The sequence below is a fragment of the Pagrus pagrus genome (genome assembly GCF_965226575.1).
Source record: "Pagrus pagrus genome assembly, chromosome: 2".
NCBI classification, from domain to species: domain Eukaryota; kingdom Metazoa; phylum Chordata; class Actinopteri; order Spariformes; family Sparidae; genus Pagrus; species Pagrus pagrus.
This window is the reverse complement of record NC_140186.1, coordinates 27045612-27062735: the sequence shown is the minus strand read 5'-3', so window position 1 is coordinate 27062735 and position 17124 is coordinate 27045612. Positions and strand designations below refer to the sequence as shown.

At 41.2% G+C, this 17124-nt stretch overlaps 2 protein-coding genes across 4 annotated transcripts; both read left to right on the top strand.

The window, feature by feature from the left end:
- The first annotated feature begins 4145 nt into the window (after positions 1–4145).
- On the top strand, positions 4146–10454 carry notum2 (notum pectinacetylesterase 2). The gene is made up of 12 exons (XM_084373623.1): positions 4146–4307; positions 4424–4745; positions 4903–4955; positions 5533–5628; positions 6029–6089; positions 6759–6871; positions 7015–7117; positions 7512–7700; positions 7857–7957; positions 8326–8473; positions 8573–8620; positions 9159–10454. The coding sequence occupies exons 2-12, from the start codon at positions 4426–4428 to the stop codon at positions 9460–9462; spliced, it is 1536 nt and encodes a 511-aa protein (XP_084229749.1). The 5' UTR covers positions 4146–4307; positions 4424–4425; the 3' UTR covers positions 9463–10454.
- Positions 10455–11783: 1329 nt separating this feature from the next.
- rps15a (ribosomal protein S15a) lies at positions 11784–16473 on the top strand. 3 transcript variants are annotated; one of them, XM_084341823.1, is made up of 5 exons: positions 11784–11883; positions 12808–12945; positions 13236–13315; positions 13721–13806; positions 16342–16473. In XM_084341823.1, exons 2-5 carry the CDS (start codon positions 12813–12815, stop codon positions 16433–16435), a joined length of 393 nt encoding a protein of 130 aa, XP_084197949.1. In that variant the 5' UTR covers positions 11784–11883; positions 12808–12812; the 3' UTR covers positions 16436–16473. The 3 variants fall into 3 exon arrangements, with proteins under 3 accessions (XP_084197949.1, XP_084197950.1, XP_084197951.1); XM_084341824.1 differs by lacking the exon at positions 11784–11883 and adding an exon at positions 11893–11998; XM_084341825.1 differs by lacking the exon at positions 11784–11883 and adding an exon at positions 12087–12163.
- The last annotated feature ends 651 nt before the right edge of the window (positions 16474–17124 follow it).

Below are 17124 nucleotides of genomic sequence, written 5' to 3'. Positions count from 1 at the left end.
AACAGATTGTTGCATTGATTTCTGGGAAGACAGATGGTGGTGTGCATGCTTCAAGACAACTGAAGGAATGAAGAATTGTTCAGCTCGGTAGATCAAATTCAGTATAGTGATGTCCTTAGGGTACAGTTTTATTGCGCGTAGGCGCATACGATCTCACAGACATATTTCTGAATAGCTTTGTTTTCTTTCTGGCCATAGTTGAAAGTAGCTAAAATGGCATGAAATGCTTGAAAATGATACAAAAATACCATTTCCCCCCCTGCCAAAGCAATGAGACAAACTTTGTTAAATCTGTCTGCCCTGTTTAAAAGTCTTTAAATGGTAAGGTGATTATTACAGACAATATACTGTATGATCTTGATTTTCGTTTGCCAAAAGAGAATCATAATCCTCAACACATCCAGAATAAAGACAGACTTTGTGCAACCCATTTTATAGTACACCTTTGACATCATAATGTTTTTATGTGTGCCTTTAAAACTGAAGTCATTATATGGCTCTTCATCTGTTTCATATGTCAAGTTTGATTGTGGAGTGTGTATATGCTGTTGGTTATTCAGTTCAGTCTCCTTAAGGGGATGTGAACTTAAGATTTATTGCATTTATTATAATCGATGTATTCTTTTCTTCTGTGCTTAACTTGTTCTCAGACCTCCTGCCACCCTGCAGTCCCTTCAGCCCCAGCAGCCCCATGATCAGGAACATGATCAGCCTCTGGCCTTTCAAGCGATCATTATTTGCTGTGATTGACATGTTGGGATGGTTAGCATTTCATTGATGAGAATTTTAGAGCCGTGGGGCTCGTGATCCTTCAGCGATCGGTGGTACGTCACCTTACAGCCATCCCAGTAGGACAAGGCTGTATTACCAAAGCAGCAACTGGCCAGAGGAGGGGGCCCAAACAGGCCCAGGTTCACTAAATATCATCAGGGTAAAATTTGATAATTCGAAATTTTGTTTGAAATTTGCTCGACTGAAGAAGAATATTAACTATGATCTAGTTTTAAGATCTTAATTTCTTTAGTTTATATAATCTTGTTTTTTGGAATGTGTTTAATCAAATTGCTTCAATTTGTCTTTGCCAAATAAATATTATTTTCATTATCAATACATAAAAGGACATCTTTAGTCCCTGAAGCCTTAGTTAAAGGATAACTACCGTTTTTTACAACCTGGACCCTTTTTCTAGCAAAATATACGATGATTTACTCACCCAGATAACTTTGGTGTCATTTGGCGTCGTTCGGACGAAATTAGATCCAGTGTAGCGCCAATATATCCATATAATGCGAGTAACGGGGCATCGACACACAGCCCCTATATAACACATTATCTGCCATGAAACTAGGTCATTTCACCAATATTTTGTTATGCTAGTGCTATTCCCCTCTGAGTCCAGGCTCGTCTATTGTCAACATCCGGGGTCTGTAGGTTGACCTACTACCTCTGACCTGGAAGATGTCGTCTCTGAGCTGCACGCGCACCCGCGACAGCCCGGCTTGTTTACCTGTAGCTGCTACTGCTAGTTTGACCCCGGATGTTGATAACAGACGAGCCCGGACTCAGAGGGGAATAGCGCTAGCATATCGTAACAAAATATTAGTGAAATTAACTAGTTTCGTGGCAGATAATGCGTTATAAAGAGGCTGTGTGTTGATGCCCCGTTACTCGCATTATATGGATATATCGGCGCTACACTGGATCTAATTTCGTCTGAACGACGCCAAATGACACCAAAGTTATCTGGGTGAGTAAATGATCATATATTTTGCTAGAAAAAAGGTCCAGGTTGTATAAAACGGTAGTTATCCTTTAACATATTCAACTCAATTTTGTTTTCAATCAACAATCTAAAACAGAAAGATGCAGAATTTAATATCATAGAAAATTAGGAAAACCGGCAAATAGCACTCACAATTAAGAGGCTGGTACCAATTGATCATCAAACTTTTTAATAATAATTTTTCTTTAAATCAACTAGTTTGAATATCAAATATAAATTTCTGCTCTGGAGTAGGAGTAGTGTTTGGGTAAATAATGAGCCTGCCATGTACATTAGTGGCCAAAAGGGGCCCGTCAACATTTATTTGCCCTGGGCCCTCTTAGGAGATTCAACTGGCCATGCAGGGGGACAGTCACAGATCCGTTTCAAATACTCTGTCCCTTTCTTCACCAAAGGCAAACTCACCCAACCTGCCACTCAGGAGTCTGCAGAGGTTGTGGACCTGAACGGGGACCCAACAGAAGGTAAAGACACCTTATTACAGACACTGCACATAACCTTTCAATCTGTAGGATGGAATTATTTGAACTTGATCGATATGTAATCTATTGGAACTAGTGAGTTAATATCTTAGTGTAAGTCACTGTTTGGAGCACACTTTTTTTATACCAATTGATTAACTTAAGACTATAATGGTTAACAGGAGGCTTAAGAGTGGAGGGAGCCGCATATCCGTTACATCCTTATCAACAATCCTCCTTCAGATGTTAACTATATCATTGAAGCTCAGGAACCGCATTTTTATTTGCATTATGTTCTAGTTTATGGTTGATAAAAGTCTAATGTAATGCATCACAGAATAACTGTTTCTTAATGGCTGATCAAACAGAGTCAGTGACATAGAATTAAATAGTATCATCTGCATAAAAATGTATTTGACATTTATGAATGGATGTTTCAAGTCTCGTTATTTTCATAGTGAGTAGAATAGTATACTCTGCAGTCATATTTTCTCATGATGAAATTGATATTTGAAAGTCGTAGTCTCACAGCAAATGCTAGTACTTACTCAAGTACTGTACTTATGTACAATTTTCAAGAACTTTGAGTACTTTACTTTGTACTTGAGTATTTTCCTTTTCTGTAACTTACTTCAGAACATTTACTTGACTTAAGTTCCAAATTACTTTGGAGACGGCTTGCTGCATCAGAGCCAAGTAGCGTATTTTTAAATGTATTTATTTTATTGGGAATCAGATTAAAAACACTGATTCGGACAACCTGAAAAATGCTGTATTTGGGATCCAATCGTAAGCCAGGCTGATAATGGATCGACCCATGATATATACAGTTTATATATACATGTGAATATATGTGTAATTTACGTTTATTTGTGCCCTTGATACTTAAATACATTTAATATCAGACACTATAAGACTTTTACTCAAGTACTTTCTGTGTGGGTGACTTTAACTTTTACCAAAGTAATAGTTTTACATGATATCTTTACTTTTATTCAAGTATGAGTTTTGGGTACTTTTTACAACACTGGAAATACATTCCATCGATTTTTCCTTAAATAAATTTGATTACACATTATTTTATAGAGCCAGTTTTATTATAATTTCAGTGATTAGATACATTTTTTAAAATAAGTCATGACAAATAATACGTGTTTCTATAGTGGGATAATGATAATTCTATTAGATCAGATGAGAGAATACTGATCTATATTTTTATTTTAATCAATGGTTATGAATCAAATGGGTTCAGATTTTTTTGGTATTTCTTTTTTTAATAAGAAACAAAATTAAACTCATGTACTTGTTATGTAAGGACCCTTCTCCAGTATATCAACACATAAAGACTGTTATTGTCACTGTTACTATAATATTGAGGCTTGTTTAAGAAATGTTGGGACCGTGCATAATGTGTTGAGTGTCCACCACCTGTGCCTGGAGAGTGTTGACCAAGTTGTTGACCACTCGGGAACCTTACGCTACTATTCATTCCAGTGTCGGAAAGTGTTTGAGGTGTGCGCTCCAATGACCTCGGGGTCACAAACCACGCAAAGGGGGCTACGCAGTCATGCTGACCATGTAGATGTTTAAATCAAAACACTGGCGATCAGAGGTGCACGGTGGGAGGGAGAAGAAGAGAGATGATAGGGGGAAGGAGAGCTCGTTCTAGAGCTACGGTCCCATCACATGAGAGAGAGCTAGGTGGTGGGTGTGTGCGAGGACTTGAAATATGTTCAAGAGATGCGTGTGTTATCTTTTCTCCTCGCCACTGGCCATCCAGTACCTCCCCTCGCCGTGTGTCGTCAGCAGTTAATCTCAGGCCCTGGCAGGAGCTGCAAGGGAAAATGGGAGGAAATCTGATCCATATGGTGGCACTATAAAGCTCACCGCTGATTTGCAGGCTTCATCAAAACCTGGTCAAGGTTTCATCACTGCTCACGACTGGCATCCTTCTCTCACACCTGCTCATTGCGCTCTGAAATTCTCACTCTCTCCTCAGCAGCACCAGTTATCTGCCTGACCCCAGGGTGCCTCAGCACTGATCTTCACAACGGATTAGAGAGGTAAGTTCATTTCTAGGTTGAAAAGTGATGGATTTAATTTAGACAAGTTATCGACAATTAAGTTAAGAAGACATGGAAGGTGATTCTTCAATCTTTTTTTTCCTTTGTTGCCTCAGATATGAAGATTCTGGGCCAGGTTGTTTTCTTGCTTTTGCTCGGGGGGATCTGGTGTCAGAACAACCGTAATGCTAAAGCCAAACCCTCCAAGAAGTCTGGTGGCAACCAAGGAGGGGATTCTGGCCAGTCTCCCCCCGCTGTTGAGCTGACTCCTGGAAACACCAGGAGCACCAGAGGCGGTGGAGGCTCAGCTGAAGCCGGACGAGAAGGTGCTGCAGGAGCTGCAGGAGCTGCCCGAGCAGCTGGACAACAGACGGATGAAATGAGGCTGCACTTCCTCAGGAACACCCAAGTTACATGCAATGATGGAACAGCAGCTGGGTGAGATGTTCTGGATCACTTGTTTTCCTGAAAATTTTTGCCATTTGGTGTCCGTTTGCTGATTAAAGCATTGATTGTAGAAGCTACATCAGTGTGTCCGTACATGGCTGCTTTATCTTCACCATCTCCTCACTCCTGTTTATTTGTGGTTCTGCAGGTTTTACCTAAAAGAGTTCAGAGGAAGCCGCCGATGGCTGTTATTTCTGGAAGGTGAGTATTTAAAAACCCAACAGGTTAATTTGGTCCGGAAAGGTCAGCTTGTTTTGGCATGACGCCCCCATTGGAATTTTGATGGGGATGTCATCTTGTCCCGTCATCTTCTGTTTTTCTCCTTTTTTGGTTGCTGCCTGTCACTTTGATAGACTTAGGATGGGGGAAATTTATGTGGATTGTCCTCCAGCTTGACTTATGTGTGTATACTGAGAGCACAGAAGAGGCGTGCATCACATTTCCCAAACACAAACGTTTTACCTGGCCAGAGTGACTTTATCTAACAGGATTTAGGATTTATGAGTGCATTATTCTGACAAGTAGAGCTGAAATAAATTGGCTTTGCTCTCACACCTTTAGATGTCAGACTGTTGTATTAGTAGGGGAGAAAACTATCACATGAGCTGAGAGGCAATCAACAAATCAGGCGCTGACGGTAAATTAAAGGAATCATTTGTCATTTTTGAATGAGTCTCAGGCTACAGGTGCATTCCTCACAGGCCTGTGTGATGGGCTAACAAGGGTCTCCCTCGCTGTGCCTGATGTGAACGTCTAATATTAGTCTCTATATTTTTAGGTGGCTGGTGCTGCCACAGCAAGGAGAGCTGTGATTCCAGGTACCAAAATATCCCCCGGCTAATGAGCTCATCAGGGTGGCCCCAAACAAAAAGAGGTAGGTCCGCCGGCTGTGTTTTTAAACGCATGACATCAAGGGAGTCGCTGTGTCTTGGAACATTGTGAAAACATAAGGGATCAGGTGAAAAGAAAAAGGCAATGTAATGAGGGGATCATATGAGGTCAGAGTAGATTATTACGGTGGAAATTCATTTTATCTCATTTGTTAGTTAACATTTCTTTGTGCACGCTAATTGTTTTTTGCACATTTATAACTGATTCTGCTCTTTTACAAGTGATAGAGATGAAATTGACCATTTCAAAAAGTAGTGCTGAGATGTCCCCAGTGTCAAAGACACCTACACATGTCAAACATGATCCCCACACGTTACTCGTTTCACGTGATCCTTAGTGAAACAAAAGGACATCTGTCTGATCTCTGGTTGTTGGATTTACAGGAACTGGAATACTGTCTTCTCAAGCGGAGGAAAACACACACTGGCATAATGCAAACATTGTGTAAGTACTTGCATATTCTCACCGTGTGTGGCTACTGGAAGTGTCATGTGCAGTTAACGGTTGTGAGACATAAAAATACACAGTTCTATAGACATTAAAATGCAATGTTATGGTTTACATACTCACAGAACAGGTAATCTGTCAGTTGTTTTCACATTTTAACTTGAAGCTGCATTAAATACGAATGAAATGTCGGCTGGTATTGTTTTTCACCTTGTGTGTGTGTGCGTGTGTGTGCCATCATTGCAAAATGTGGTCCTGGAGACACCTAGAGTGGGAACTACCACTGAGGCCATTTTGAGTGCTTTGCCAGGTGTTTATATTGTCACAACTGTGCGAGATGCAGTCACCAAACTGTAAAGGTGCGTAGTTGAGATCACAATGAAGGTGGTTTAAAAGCTATTGCTTGGTGCGGCTTTAGAGCAAGACTACCTTTCTAAAAAAATTACACAAAGTTCCTCTGTCCACAAGCAATAAAATGCACCTCGCTCAATTCACTTTGCTGCTATAGCCTCACTTGGTCTTTGACCTGTACCTTATGGTGGTGAATACAGGTCAGTCAGTTTCTGATATATGACTGAAGAGGCCAACTGCAGCCTGAGTTGAAAGTCATTGTCTTGATGGCCTCAAGCCTCAGTCTAACAAAAGTGACTGCCTCCCGTTCTGCAGATTCATCCCGTACTGTTCCAGTGATGTATGGAGTGGCACTGGGCCGGCACCGACCCCTCCTCCAAGGCAACGACAAGGCAGGGAAAAGGAGAGGGAAACACCTACAAATACAAGTGAGTTTTCTTCAGATCTTTCAAGACTTTGCCTCATTAGAATGACAAACCTGTGCCTGCCTCAGTTAAAAGAAAACACAATGAATCTAACTTCCTGCTCAGTTCACCGCTCCCAATCATTTGATGTGTGCATTTGTTATCAGCTGAGTACACCTTCATGGGATCCCTGATCATCCGCGAGGTCATCAAAGACCTCATCCCCAAAGGAATCAAGCTGGCCAAGGTTGTCATGCTGTCTGGCACAAGGTGAGTTTGTTTTATCGCCCACGCTCTGATGCTGACAACAGCTATTGGACGAGAGCCTGTATCCTTTGTTCCATCTGGACCATTTCCATGCCCAACAATAAACAAGAGAGTCCCTATTTTGGCTGCATCCTCTTGTCAACAATAAAGATGTTTACAGTCAACTGTGAACAGTGACATAATGTCTATTAAAGGGCCTTGCCCTGTAATGGTGAACATTCCTCCCAGGTTAGCAACATAGTTGTTGGGACACCCCCGGCCCCTAAAACAGGAACCACTGACCGAATGCAAAGCTGCTATATTTTGACTTCCCTGCTCTCAGCTGGCACGCGCTGTCATTTCGAAAATGGTGCTCTCAAAGCTGGACTATTTATTGTTTTTCTTGGCTCCCCTGCAGCGCTGGTGGGACAGGTGTTCTGCTGAATATTGAGAGGGTGGCCAGTCAGCTGCAGCAGCTCGGTGCAGAGACGCAGGTCCGAGGCCTCGTGGACTCCGGGTGGTTTCTAGAGAGTAAACAGCAGAGATCACCCAACTGCCCCGAGACTATTTCCTGCTCACCTGAAGATGCTATCAGGATAGGACTCAGGTAAAGTCATGCAGTCTTCACTCAACCTGTATAGAGTTTTTGTGAAGAAACACTTTCATAGGCCAGATGCAGAATATGAAATGATATCTGTTTGCTATACAGTGTTGTTATATCTGACTGTGATGTGTGACAATCGATTTGTGTTGAATTTCTCAGGCTGTGGAACGGGGTTGTACCTGAAGGATGTCGGCAGCTCTATAAGAGAGGAGAGGAGTGGCAGTGCTTCTTTGGCCACAAACTCTACTCCACCTTGACCTGTGAGTGCTGGCTGGTGCCTAAACTCATCCTGATATTGGATGTGTATGCTATATATTCGACGTAGGCTGTTTATTTTTACTGAATCTGCTCAAAAGAAATGTGCAGCGAATAGTACAATATGAGAAGTTAGCCGTGCAGCTAGCGGTTTGGACTGAACACTCGAGGACCAGGGATGTGTTAGTGTTTAAACCGCTAGCACAGGAGCTTTGTACTTGTACTCAACTACTCAAAACTGCTATTTATTCATATCGAGAATTTGTTAATATTTGAACATTTTCAACTAAAAATCTTTATATTACATATTGCCCCTTTATTTTATATATCTTTTATATCATCCTTGATATTGGACTCTTTGTTTTCCCTGTAGCTCCTGTGTTTGTCGTGCAGTGGCTGTTCGACGAGGAGCAGCTGAGAGTGGAGAACATCTACATGGGAGGACAGAGTCTGTCGGAGGAGCAGTGGCAGTACATACAGAACCTGGGCAGGGAGCTCAAGACCTCACTGAGAGATGTCACGTAAGTTCCCCAAAAAAAGCTAAATCTAATGAGCACCGGGTGATTCAATTAAAAAACTCAATCCTGGTGCTGACTGTATTGTTCTGTGTGTGCTTTCAGGGCTGTGTTTGCTCCGTCCTGCCTCTCCCACACATCGATCACCAGAAGGTAAGAATGGATATTCGACTCCTGCGGTGGTAATTCACTTTTACGTCGACCGCCCCTCATTTGATTCTCGCCTCTCTCTACCAGTAGTCATCCCTACCCAGTGAGCTCATGCTGCTGTTTTTGTTCGCCCGTTCATCATTCTGCATTCTTCGTGTCACCAAATACCATTTCACACTTTCCCTAGCCCCTTGGTCCCTCTTGAACTCATCATTTTGCTGCATGGATTGGACATTGAAGGGCCAGTGCAGTCTTAGCTAGGTTTACAGAGTCGGGCTAAGTTAGATGTATTTATTGAGGGTGATGATTCTTTATGGGAGGAGCTGAAGGTCCAAGGTCAGTGTTTGTAATTTTGCAGTGGCAGTACTGGCGTGCTGCACAAAGATTATGAGCCAAAAGTGGGCAAAGCAAATTGCTATCCTTGCGATCAGACTGTGACATCACTGATGACGCCTTGCTTGCTTCAGTTACTCGTCCTGTCGTCTTACATGTTCTCTGTTTATTCTCAATCAGTCACTTCCCTGTCTTGTTGCTCTTCTAGTAACTGGATGAGTTTCCAAGTTAAAGGCACCTCTCTGCCACGGGCCCTGCAGTGCTGGGACAGGAGTCTGGAGGCGACCCGCAACAACAGAACCCCCGCCAAGGGTTGTCCTTTCCACCTGGTGGACACCTGCCAGTGGCCCCAGTGCAACCCCACCTGCCCAGCCTTGGTGGACCAGGCCACCCAGCAGGAGCTCACCCTGCTCCAGATGCTGGTAGCCATGGGGCTTGACATCCAGAAGCTGGGCCTGGATCCCGAGGGAGACGCAGATTCTCTGGCCAGCATGGTCAGCAATGGCGGCTAAATGTAAAAGTGGATAGCAGCTTTTTAGGTAGCCATGCAAAGGCTTACTAGAGGAAAGAAATGTGTTGAAATTTTAACAGAAATAGTGCAGAAATCTGGTTACTATGTCTTGTGCTGCTCAGCATTCCATTATGCTTCATGTGTCTGTTCAATTAGTGACTTGACTGGTGGGTATGTCACTGTGTCTCTGCCTCCACTGGACACCAGCAGAAAGAGATTTGGTTCTAAACCAAAGGTGGTTGAATAGCTTTGAGTTTTTAGCAGATTACTGGACATACTGTTCCCACTACAACACACTTTCATTATACTTTAATACCTTAATCCAACAGGGTCTCCTGCAAAATGTCAGAGGGCAAACACACGTTGCTTGGAAAGGACAAAAAATTAAAATAACATTTGCACAACACATATTTTAGTTGTTAGCATTTGAATTAGCTTTAATTAAAGGTGCAATATGTAAGAATTTTGGTTGAAAATGGTAAAAACAGACTATCAACAGAATGTGAAGAAATAATAGTTTTGAACTTGGACGTCCGTGTATTATGTTGCAGAAGTTCACTCTTGTGATATCATGCCGCCTCATTTGTTCTGACTATGACAGTTCTTACATTCTGCACCTTTAAAGGTTTGTTTATGCTCTTTCTGCCCAACAGTCATACTTTTCGTATATTAGCAGTTATTCATACAGTGTGCCAAACTTTGATAATCTGATTCTCATGTAATAAAATACTCCACAGACACAAAAACTGAACTCACTCTAACTCAAAAAGTTTTTTGCACACACAGTTCCAAAAGACACTGATTGTGATTTTTTTGTTTTAGTTTGTAGCTCCTGATGCTATGCTAACTTATATACATTACATAATATATATACAGATTTAATGTGCATGTCAGACAAAAGTGTGATTAGTTATTGATGTTTTTTTCTGTGTAAGCCAGCAGGAGTTTATCTATTTGACATGTGAAGTCTGAAATAATAAAACAACTCCTTGAAAAGAATGAACAGTGCTGTGGTTATTCACTGCTCAGTTGTCGGGACTATGTTTCGCAATCCTACACTGTTGTCAATATTTGAAACTCATGCTTCCATCACAATGCCATGCTAGTTTTTGCAAGCCACTATACATTTTATGTTCATCTATTGTAATAACTGTGTTGACTGATAAGGATTCGACAATAATTGTTTCCTCTATTAATGAGTATCAGACTGAGTTGTTGCACATGTTGAAACTGAGAATAAAGACAGTTATTGGCTCTGACGACATGACAGCATGTACATGTGAGTAGTTTTAATGAGAAGATACATTAGACATATCCTTTGTCTCTGCCCTCTGGCCTGGTTTTCTTTCAGAATAAAATATCGATCCAGATTTTCTAACAGGGCACTGGCACTACAGTGAATTACAAGCTTAACTGGTCAGAAGAGCATTTACATTCCCATACTTCCTCTTTGCTAAGTGGAAATTGTAATTACTCAATATCAATTGGATATTAATATTCTCCTTATCTTGTGTTGGTGGGCCTAATGAAAGCAACACACCTGCGACTTGATCATGGCCTCTCATTTCAAACCTCTAATTCTTACATTTGATCATATGCTCAATCTCAGTGTGTTTTAAAATACGCACATTCTGTTCAAATGGTATGTACAAGAAATTCTACCGAACAGTAGGAATGAGTTTTTAAAAGCAGATTCCACAAACTACACAAGGTAGCATCGTGCCGTCCGAACCTGCTGCATATTTCACATCAATGACAATCTAAATAAATCATCTTCTGACACCCAACAATCTCCTTCATTTACTCCCAAATCACATCGCTATGTCCTCCCCTTCTGCACCGAAAATGTGTTGAGCACAAAGTATGAAATCTAGGCTTTGTTGTTTATTAGCTGAAAACATTATTGCATTTAATGTGGGCTGTCAATAATTATTTGCACTGCTCTGAATAAGAAAACTAGAAGCTATCGGTGCAATTATTCATCCTCGTCACTAGATGGCGCTGCTTTAAATCTAATACAGAGGCAATTTACAAAGATCCGACTCAGACACGTAGTTGCAAATTGAACATTTTAATATTTTGGTCTTACAAAGTCAGTTGTGGTCACTTCTATAATCACGCAGGTCACAGGCTATAAATGTTTTAGAATATACACATTTAAAAAAAAATCTGATTAAATCCATGTGACCAGATCACATAAATCCTTTATGATTAAATGTATGCCTCATTACCAAAATAATGTGTAAACTTGCAAAAACTCTCTGTGTCGTTTTACACATTTCATTTCATACAGGTTCTGTTCATTTACAGACACACATTTCGTGTTGGCGCGGGCTATCTCGACTTTAAAACATCTTGGATTTTTTCCCATAGTGCATTGCGGGTTCTTTCTACTTCCTCTTTCCGCCATATTGCAGAACCGGTAAGAAGCCTTTTTCACTGCCACCTTCAATCTAACAAGTATCTAAAGCATCGAAACGTTTAATTCTCCATTTATGAGATTATCTTGAAGCGAAAGCATATACTAATCATTTGGGGTGATTATCGTCTCTGTTGGTAAAACGAGTTAAAGGCATTTTGGCTTCAAATCTGATCTGCCAGTCCCTCTGTCTGGCCCTGGGTATCGGTGCGTTCAGTGCGCCCTGATAGCTGTTAGCTTTGTGACCAGAGAAGTGTGTTTGTACCTGAAACAAAGTGCACCTGTAAGCTTTCAATTTGATGGCCGTGTGTTTAAAGTTTAATACGAGGTCGCCACTGCGTTGACCGCCGGCTCTGCGAACAGTGGGAGATGCTGTATTAATAAAGCAGGATGTGCTAGGTGGCTAGCTACTCTGTGAGCTCATGAAGGACCATGCTTTAGTGGGAGTCTGGCATCTACGCGTTAAGTGTAACTGAAAAGCAACGTTGTGTACGACGACTAAAATACGGCTGGTACCAGAAAAACGTGTACTGAACGTTACCTGCTGACATTAGCTGAGGTGCTGACGTCGTGACATAATTAAAGCTAGCCAGACTTTGCTATATGTGTTTCTCTCTGTAGACCTTCATCTTAATATTCCTGGTAGTTGATATGTGCGGAGTTACGATTTGTGTCCAAGTCAGAGGATGATCCATCTTATACAGAAAATGGATCTCCCTAATCCATCAAGTTGGATGAATGAGATCATTTGATGAGGAGTTAGGTCTCCTCTCTGTCGTCTGCAATGCACCGACTGTAATGGGATGGGAAGGGGACACTGGATAAAAAGCCCCAGAGCGAATATGAAGTCAGGCACAGCTTAGTTTCTTTTAGTTGATGCTAGCATGTCACTCCAGTTGTCTAACATTTGTCTCTTCGTGTTTGCAGGCATCATGGTGCGCATGAACGTTCTCGCAGATGCTCTGAAAAGCATCAACAATGCTGAGAAGCGTGGGAAACGCCAGGTCCTCATCAGGCCCTGCTCCAAGGTTATTGTGCGCTTCCTAACCGTCATGATGAAGCACGGTGAGTGGCCCTCAGTACTGTGGGTCAAGTGAGTGATGGAGAGCTGGGATCATGAAACATTAAGTTATTAAATTCAGAAATAAATCATATATAGCACTGGCAATGCATACATCCAGTCAATATGTGCTGTTTTGAGCTACTGGGAGAAGATGCTGACTTTGAGGAGTAGTGGTGGCTGTTGAGCTGGGTGTCAAAGTTGGGGCAAACCTGAGCCACCTAGCTCATCAGGTCAAAAGTGTAATAGTCTAAAGTGAGCGTTTTAATAATACAATTGTCACTTGTATCTCCAGGTTACATTGGTGAGTTTGAGATCATTGATGACCACAGAGCCGGGAAAATCGTCGTCAATCTCACAGGCAGGCTGAACAAGGTAAAGTTTGTTTTAGTTTACCAAGCTTGAACTTTACCAGTATACCTCTGCTTGCAAGGCAATTTCAGGTGAATGCTGATATGTTTGAGCTAGCTGTGTTGGCAGTAAGGTTATCATGAATGATGCTGGAAATTTGTTTTTCCTCTCGCATCTTCCAAATGTCTACAGACATAGAATGTGTTTTTCAATTAATTACTTTTATTAAATAATTTAGCCACATGGCAGCAGTGTGGCATTTTAAAGAGCACTTTTTTTGTTTGAAAAGTGGCAAATGTGACAACCTGTTAACAGAGCTGTGGGAATACTAACACAGATGGGACATTGTACAATAAGCATAATGTGGCTTTTTACTTTTACGTGTGGATGTGGAGTTTAAACCAGTGTTTTTTGTTGTTGTTTTTTCAGTGTGGCGTGATCAGCCCACGTTTTGATCTCCAGCTCAAGGACTTGGAGAAGTGGCAGAACAACCTGCTGCCCTCAAGACAGTTCGGGTAAGAATCATATTCACTAAGTTTTAAACTAAACTGTGGCAGTGATGTAGTGTTGAACCCACTGGAAAGAAATGTTGTCTTTGCCGCACAACATGATTTTTTTAAAGTCGTCTGATCTCTGTGCTTTTCACAATACACTACTCTCTGCCTTGTAATCTGGTGTAGTGCACCATATGTCTGATCAGGGACAGGGGGTAACACATCATGACCACAAGCGTGTGACGTGACAACTTGTTTTTGCCCTGAGTTTTAGTGAAAATACAGAGAAAAGAATATGGGTGAGATGATGGATTACAGTACGCAGGGAGTTAGGATTATTTTTGCACTGAAAATGTGAAATGGCCTGCTCACATTGCATGATGGACTGGGTCGTGCAGAGGAGAAGGCGATCTTCTCTTATTGGCTGTAGCTCATTTCTTGCTCCCTGACCTGTCTGTGACCCAACCAGATATTCAGCCTGCTAGATATCTGGCGAACGTTGGTGAGCTTCTAACGGTTCACACATACCAATCTGTCTCTGGAGCATGAGCCGATCTGCCTCTGATTTGGCCATTTTTGTCGGCAATCTCCAAAAACCGTAAGATCAGGTTTAAAATCCTGTAGTGTACACTTGACATTAGTCCTAATGGTGTCCGGTCTTGCTCTTGATCAGTTACTTACTGCAGTGGTTTTATGCTTAAGCCGTCTGCTGTGTTACTTGCTTTTGTTTGGCTGTCCTTTGTGGTTGCGTTAGAAAATTGACTTGTTTTTATTCAAGAGATTCAAAGATGGTGTTAATGGTTATGCTCAGAAGCCCAAAATGCTGTATAGCTGACACAATTTCTAATTTAACAAAATTTAAGTGCTTAAATTAGTTTTCTACAGTGTTTAATGATGTCTTGAGTCATTTTATAATTCTTTTGGTCAGCAGTTGTTTGACATTATCACTGAGTCAGAGTAGATGCAGAGTTCTCACTACAGGATTATAGACCTGATTTTCCATATACTGACAGTTTTCCATTTGCTGATAGCCCAAGATCTGAGGCAAACAGTACTTGCTCCTGTGAGCGGCGATCACTATGCTTGAACTGTCCAAAGATGTGATCTGAGAGCTCAGCAATGCCTCGTAGGTGCTCAAGAGATGAAACGGGCTAATATGTGGTCGTGTTGGAGAGCCATACGAGCTGCAGTGGCATACACACAAGCTTTTCATTATGTGCAACCTTGTTGCTCTTGCTGAACCACAATATGTTTTCATTGCAAAAATATTTATTTACCTACCTCACCTATGTTTTTTTTGTTTTGTTGCTGCAAATCGGCACACAAACAACTTTGACCTGCTGTTTCTTGTCACCTGTGTTAGAAGACCACACAGACTTGTCAGGGATTCCGACTGGCGAAAGCTCTTGTACTGTGTGGCGCCGTTGCTGATTGGTCATTTAGTGGGAAATGTATGGCGATCTGATGACTTGGAAAGTCGTGTAGTGTGACCAGAGCACGAGAGGCTGGAATTTTTGGAAGAATCCCTCAGAAGCGGTGTATATCACTTTGTATCTGCAGGGCAGTCATCTGTGCCTGGGAAATAAAGCCACCAACCAGATATGATTTTGTCCCTCCTAGGTAGAAGTCGTTAGTGTGGGGAGAATAATTGATATTAATGAAATTTAAACCATACAAAGCAGTGGGTTTGGTCTTTGTTAATAATTTTTAGTATTTCCGCAAATATGAGCATGACATGTTATGTTGATGGTCGGCATTTAACAAGATTAGATATTGTACAGCATCATGACATGTCCTAGACATGGATATACTTTATTGATGTCAAATTCAGCTCATGTTAAACCATCTACCAATAGTTGCAGGCTGTCGAGGGACCATTTGTGTTTTTAGTCATCTATACAGAAAATGTGGGATATTGCTGTGCTGCAGAAACAGATTTTTGTGTGTTGGTGTGAAGTAGTTTTATGAACTGTTGTAGATGGGTCCCTTTACGAAGTTAGTGAAACTAGTTCTCTGCATGTATTTGCTGCTGCCCAAGGTGATTTTCTGTTATGATGGCCTCATGCAGTCAGGAGCTGGACTGAAACTTGCATCAATTATGTGATCTATTTAACTTGCATTATGTGTAGATTTAAAATCAAGTTGGCATGTTCTCAGATTCTTCATTTGCTTATTTGCAGGTAGTTTGTCATCAGTGTTGTGATTAGTTTGATGAATACACTAGTTTATTACTACTTTAAATGTCTGGTCCCACCCGACCCAAAAGGTTTTCCATCTGATGAGCAAAGCGTTGCGTCTGTGATGCACTAAATGAAATCCTACCTGGAGAGAATAGTGCTGCCTCTTCTCTCCATCTGAAATTGTTTTCATGCAGTTTGTAAAATAACTGAAATGGAGGTTTTAACTGCAGTAATGACTTTATAAAACTTCTTATTGGGCTCTTCTTAAATACAGTGGGATTCAACCAGGTGGTTAAATCTGAAGGTATTCTGTGTATTTGCAGTGTGGTGGATTCATCTTAGATGTATGCTAACATGCTGACTCATGTTTCCTCAGATACATTGTGCTGACCACCTCAGCTGGCATCATGGACCACGAAGAGGCCAGACGGAAACACACAGGAGGCAAAATCCTTGGATTCTTTTTCTAAAATGTAAAGAACTGCAAATAAAAAACAACCAGTGGAAACCTTGTAGTCTGCGCTCACTCATTTCATACAAAGAGGTGCCTGTGGGGAGGAAGCTTTCTAAAAGGCTGCAGCTTATTGGGATGTTCAGTAGAAATCCAACAGACAAGGTCACCAGGGTGCTGGTATTTATGGTCTGATAAGAGCGTGACATAACACCTGCAGCAACATTTGATTCTGTCCTGAAGAAATGCCTTAAAATACATGAACTACATCTCACTGAAAACAGAAGTAACTTTATTGTAATTGATAAACATGAAAACAAAATTAGATGGACTAAAATGAACATGGAGACGTAGAATCTTTTTTGTGTTATGTACAATTCCATCCATCGCTTCATCAGACATTGACAAATACTGTATTTATCTACAGATATACTGTACAAACTCTCTACATCTACCTCAAGATGTGCAACGTGACAAACTTAAAAGGCTTATGACTAACCCAAGTGAAACCCTCATAAAACAATGAAGTACTCATTGGTCACAGGTGTCAACGATATTATACATATAACCCAAAACGGAATAATAGAAAAATAAATCCGTGAAGGATAAAAAATGGGCTGAACTAACCTGCTGAACCTAACTGAAAACTATAAATTTCAGGTGTACTGAATCTTGGCTATTAAAAATGATAAGCATATAGTTTTTAAA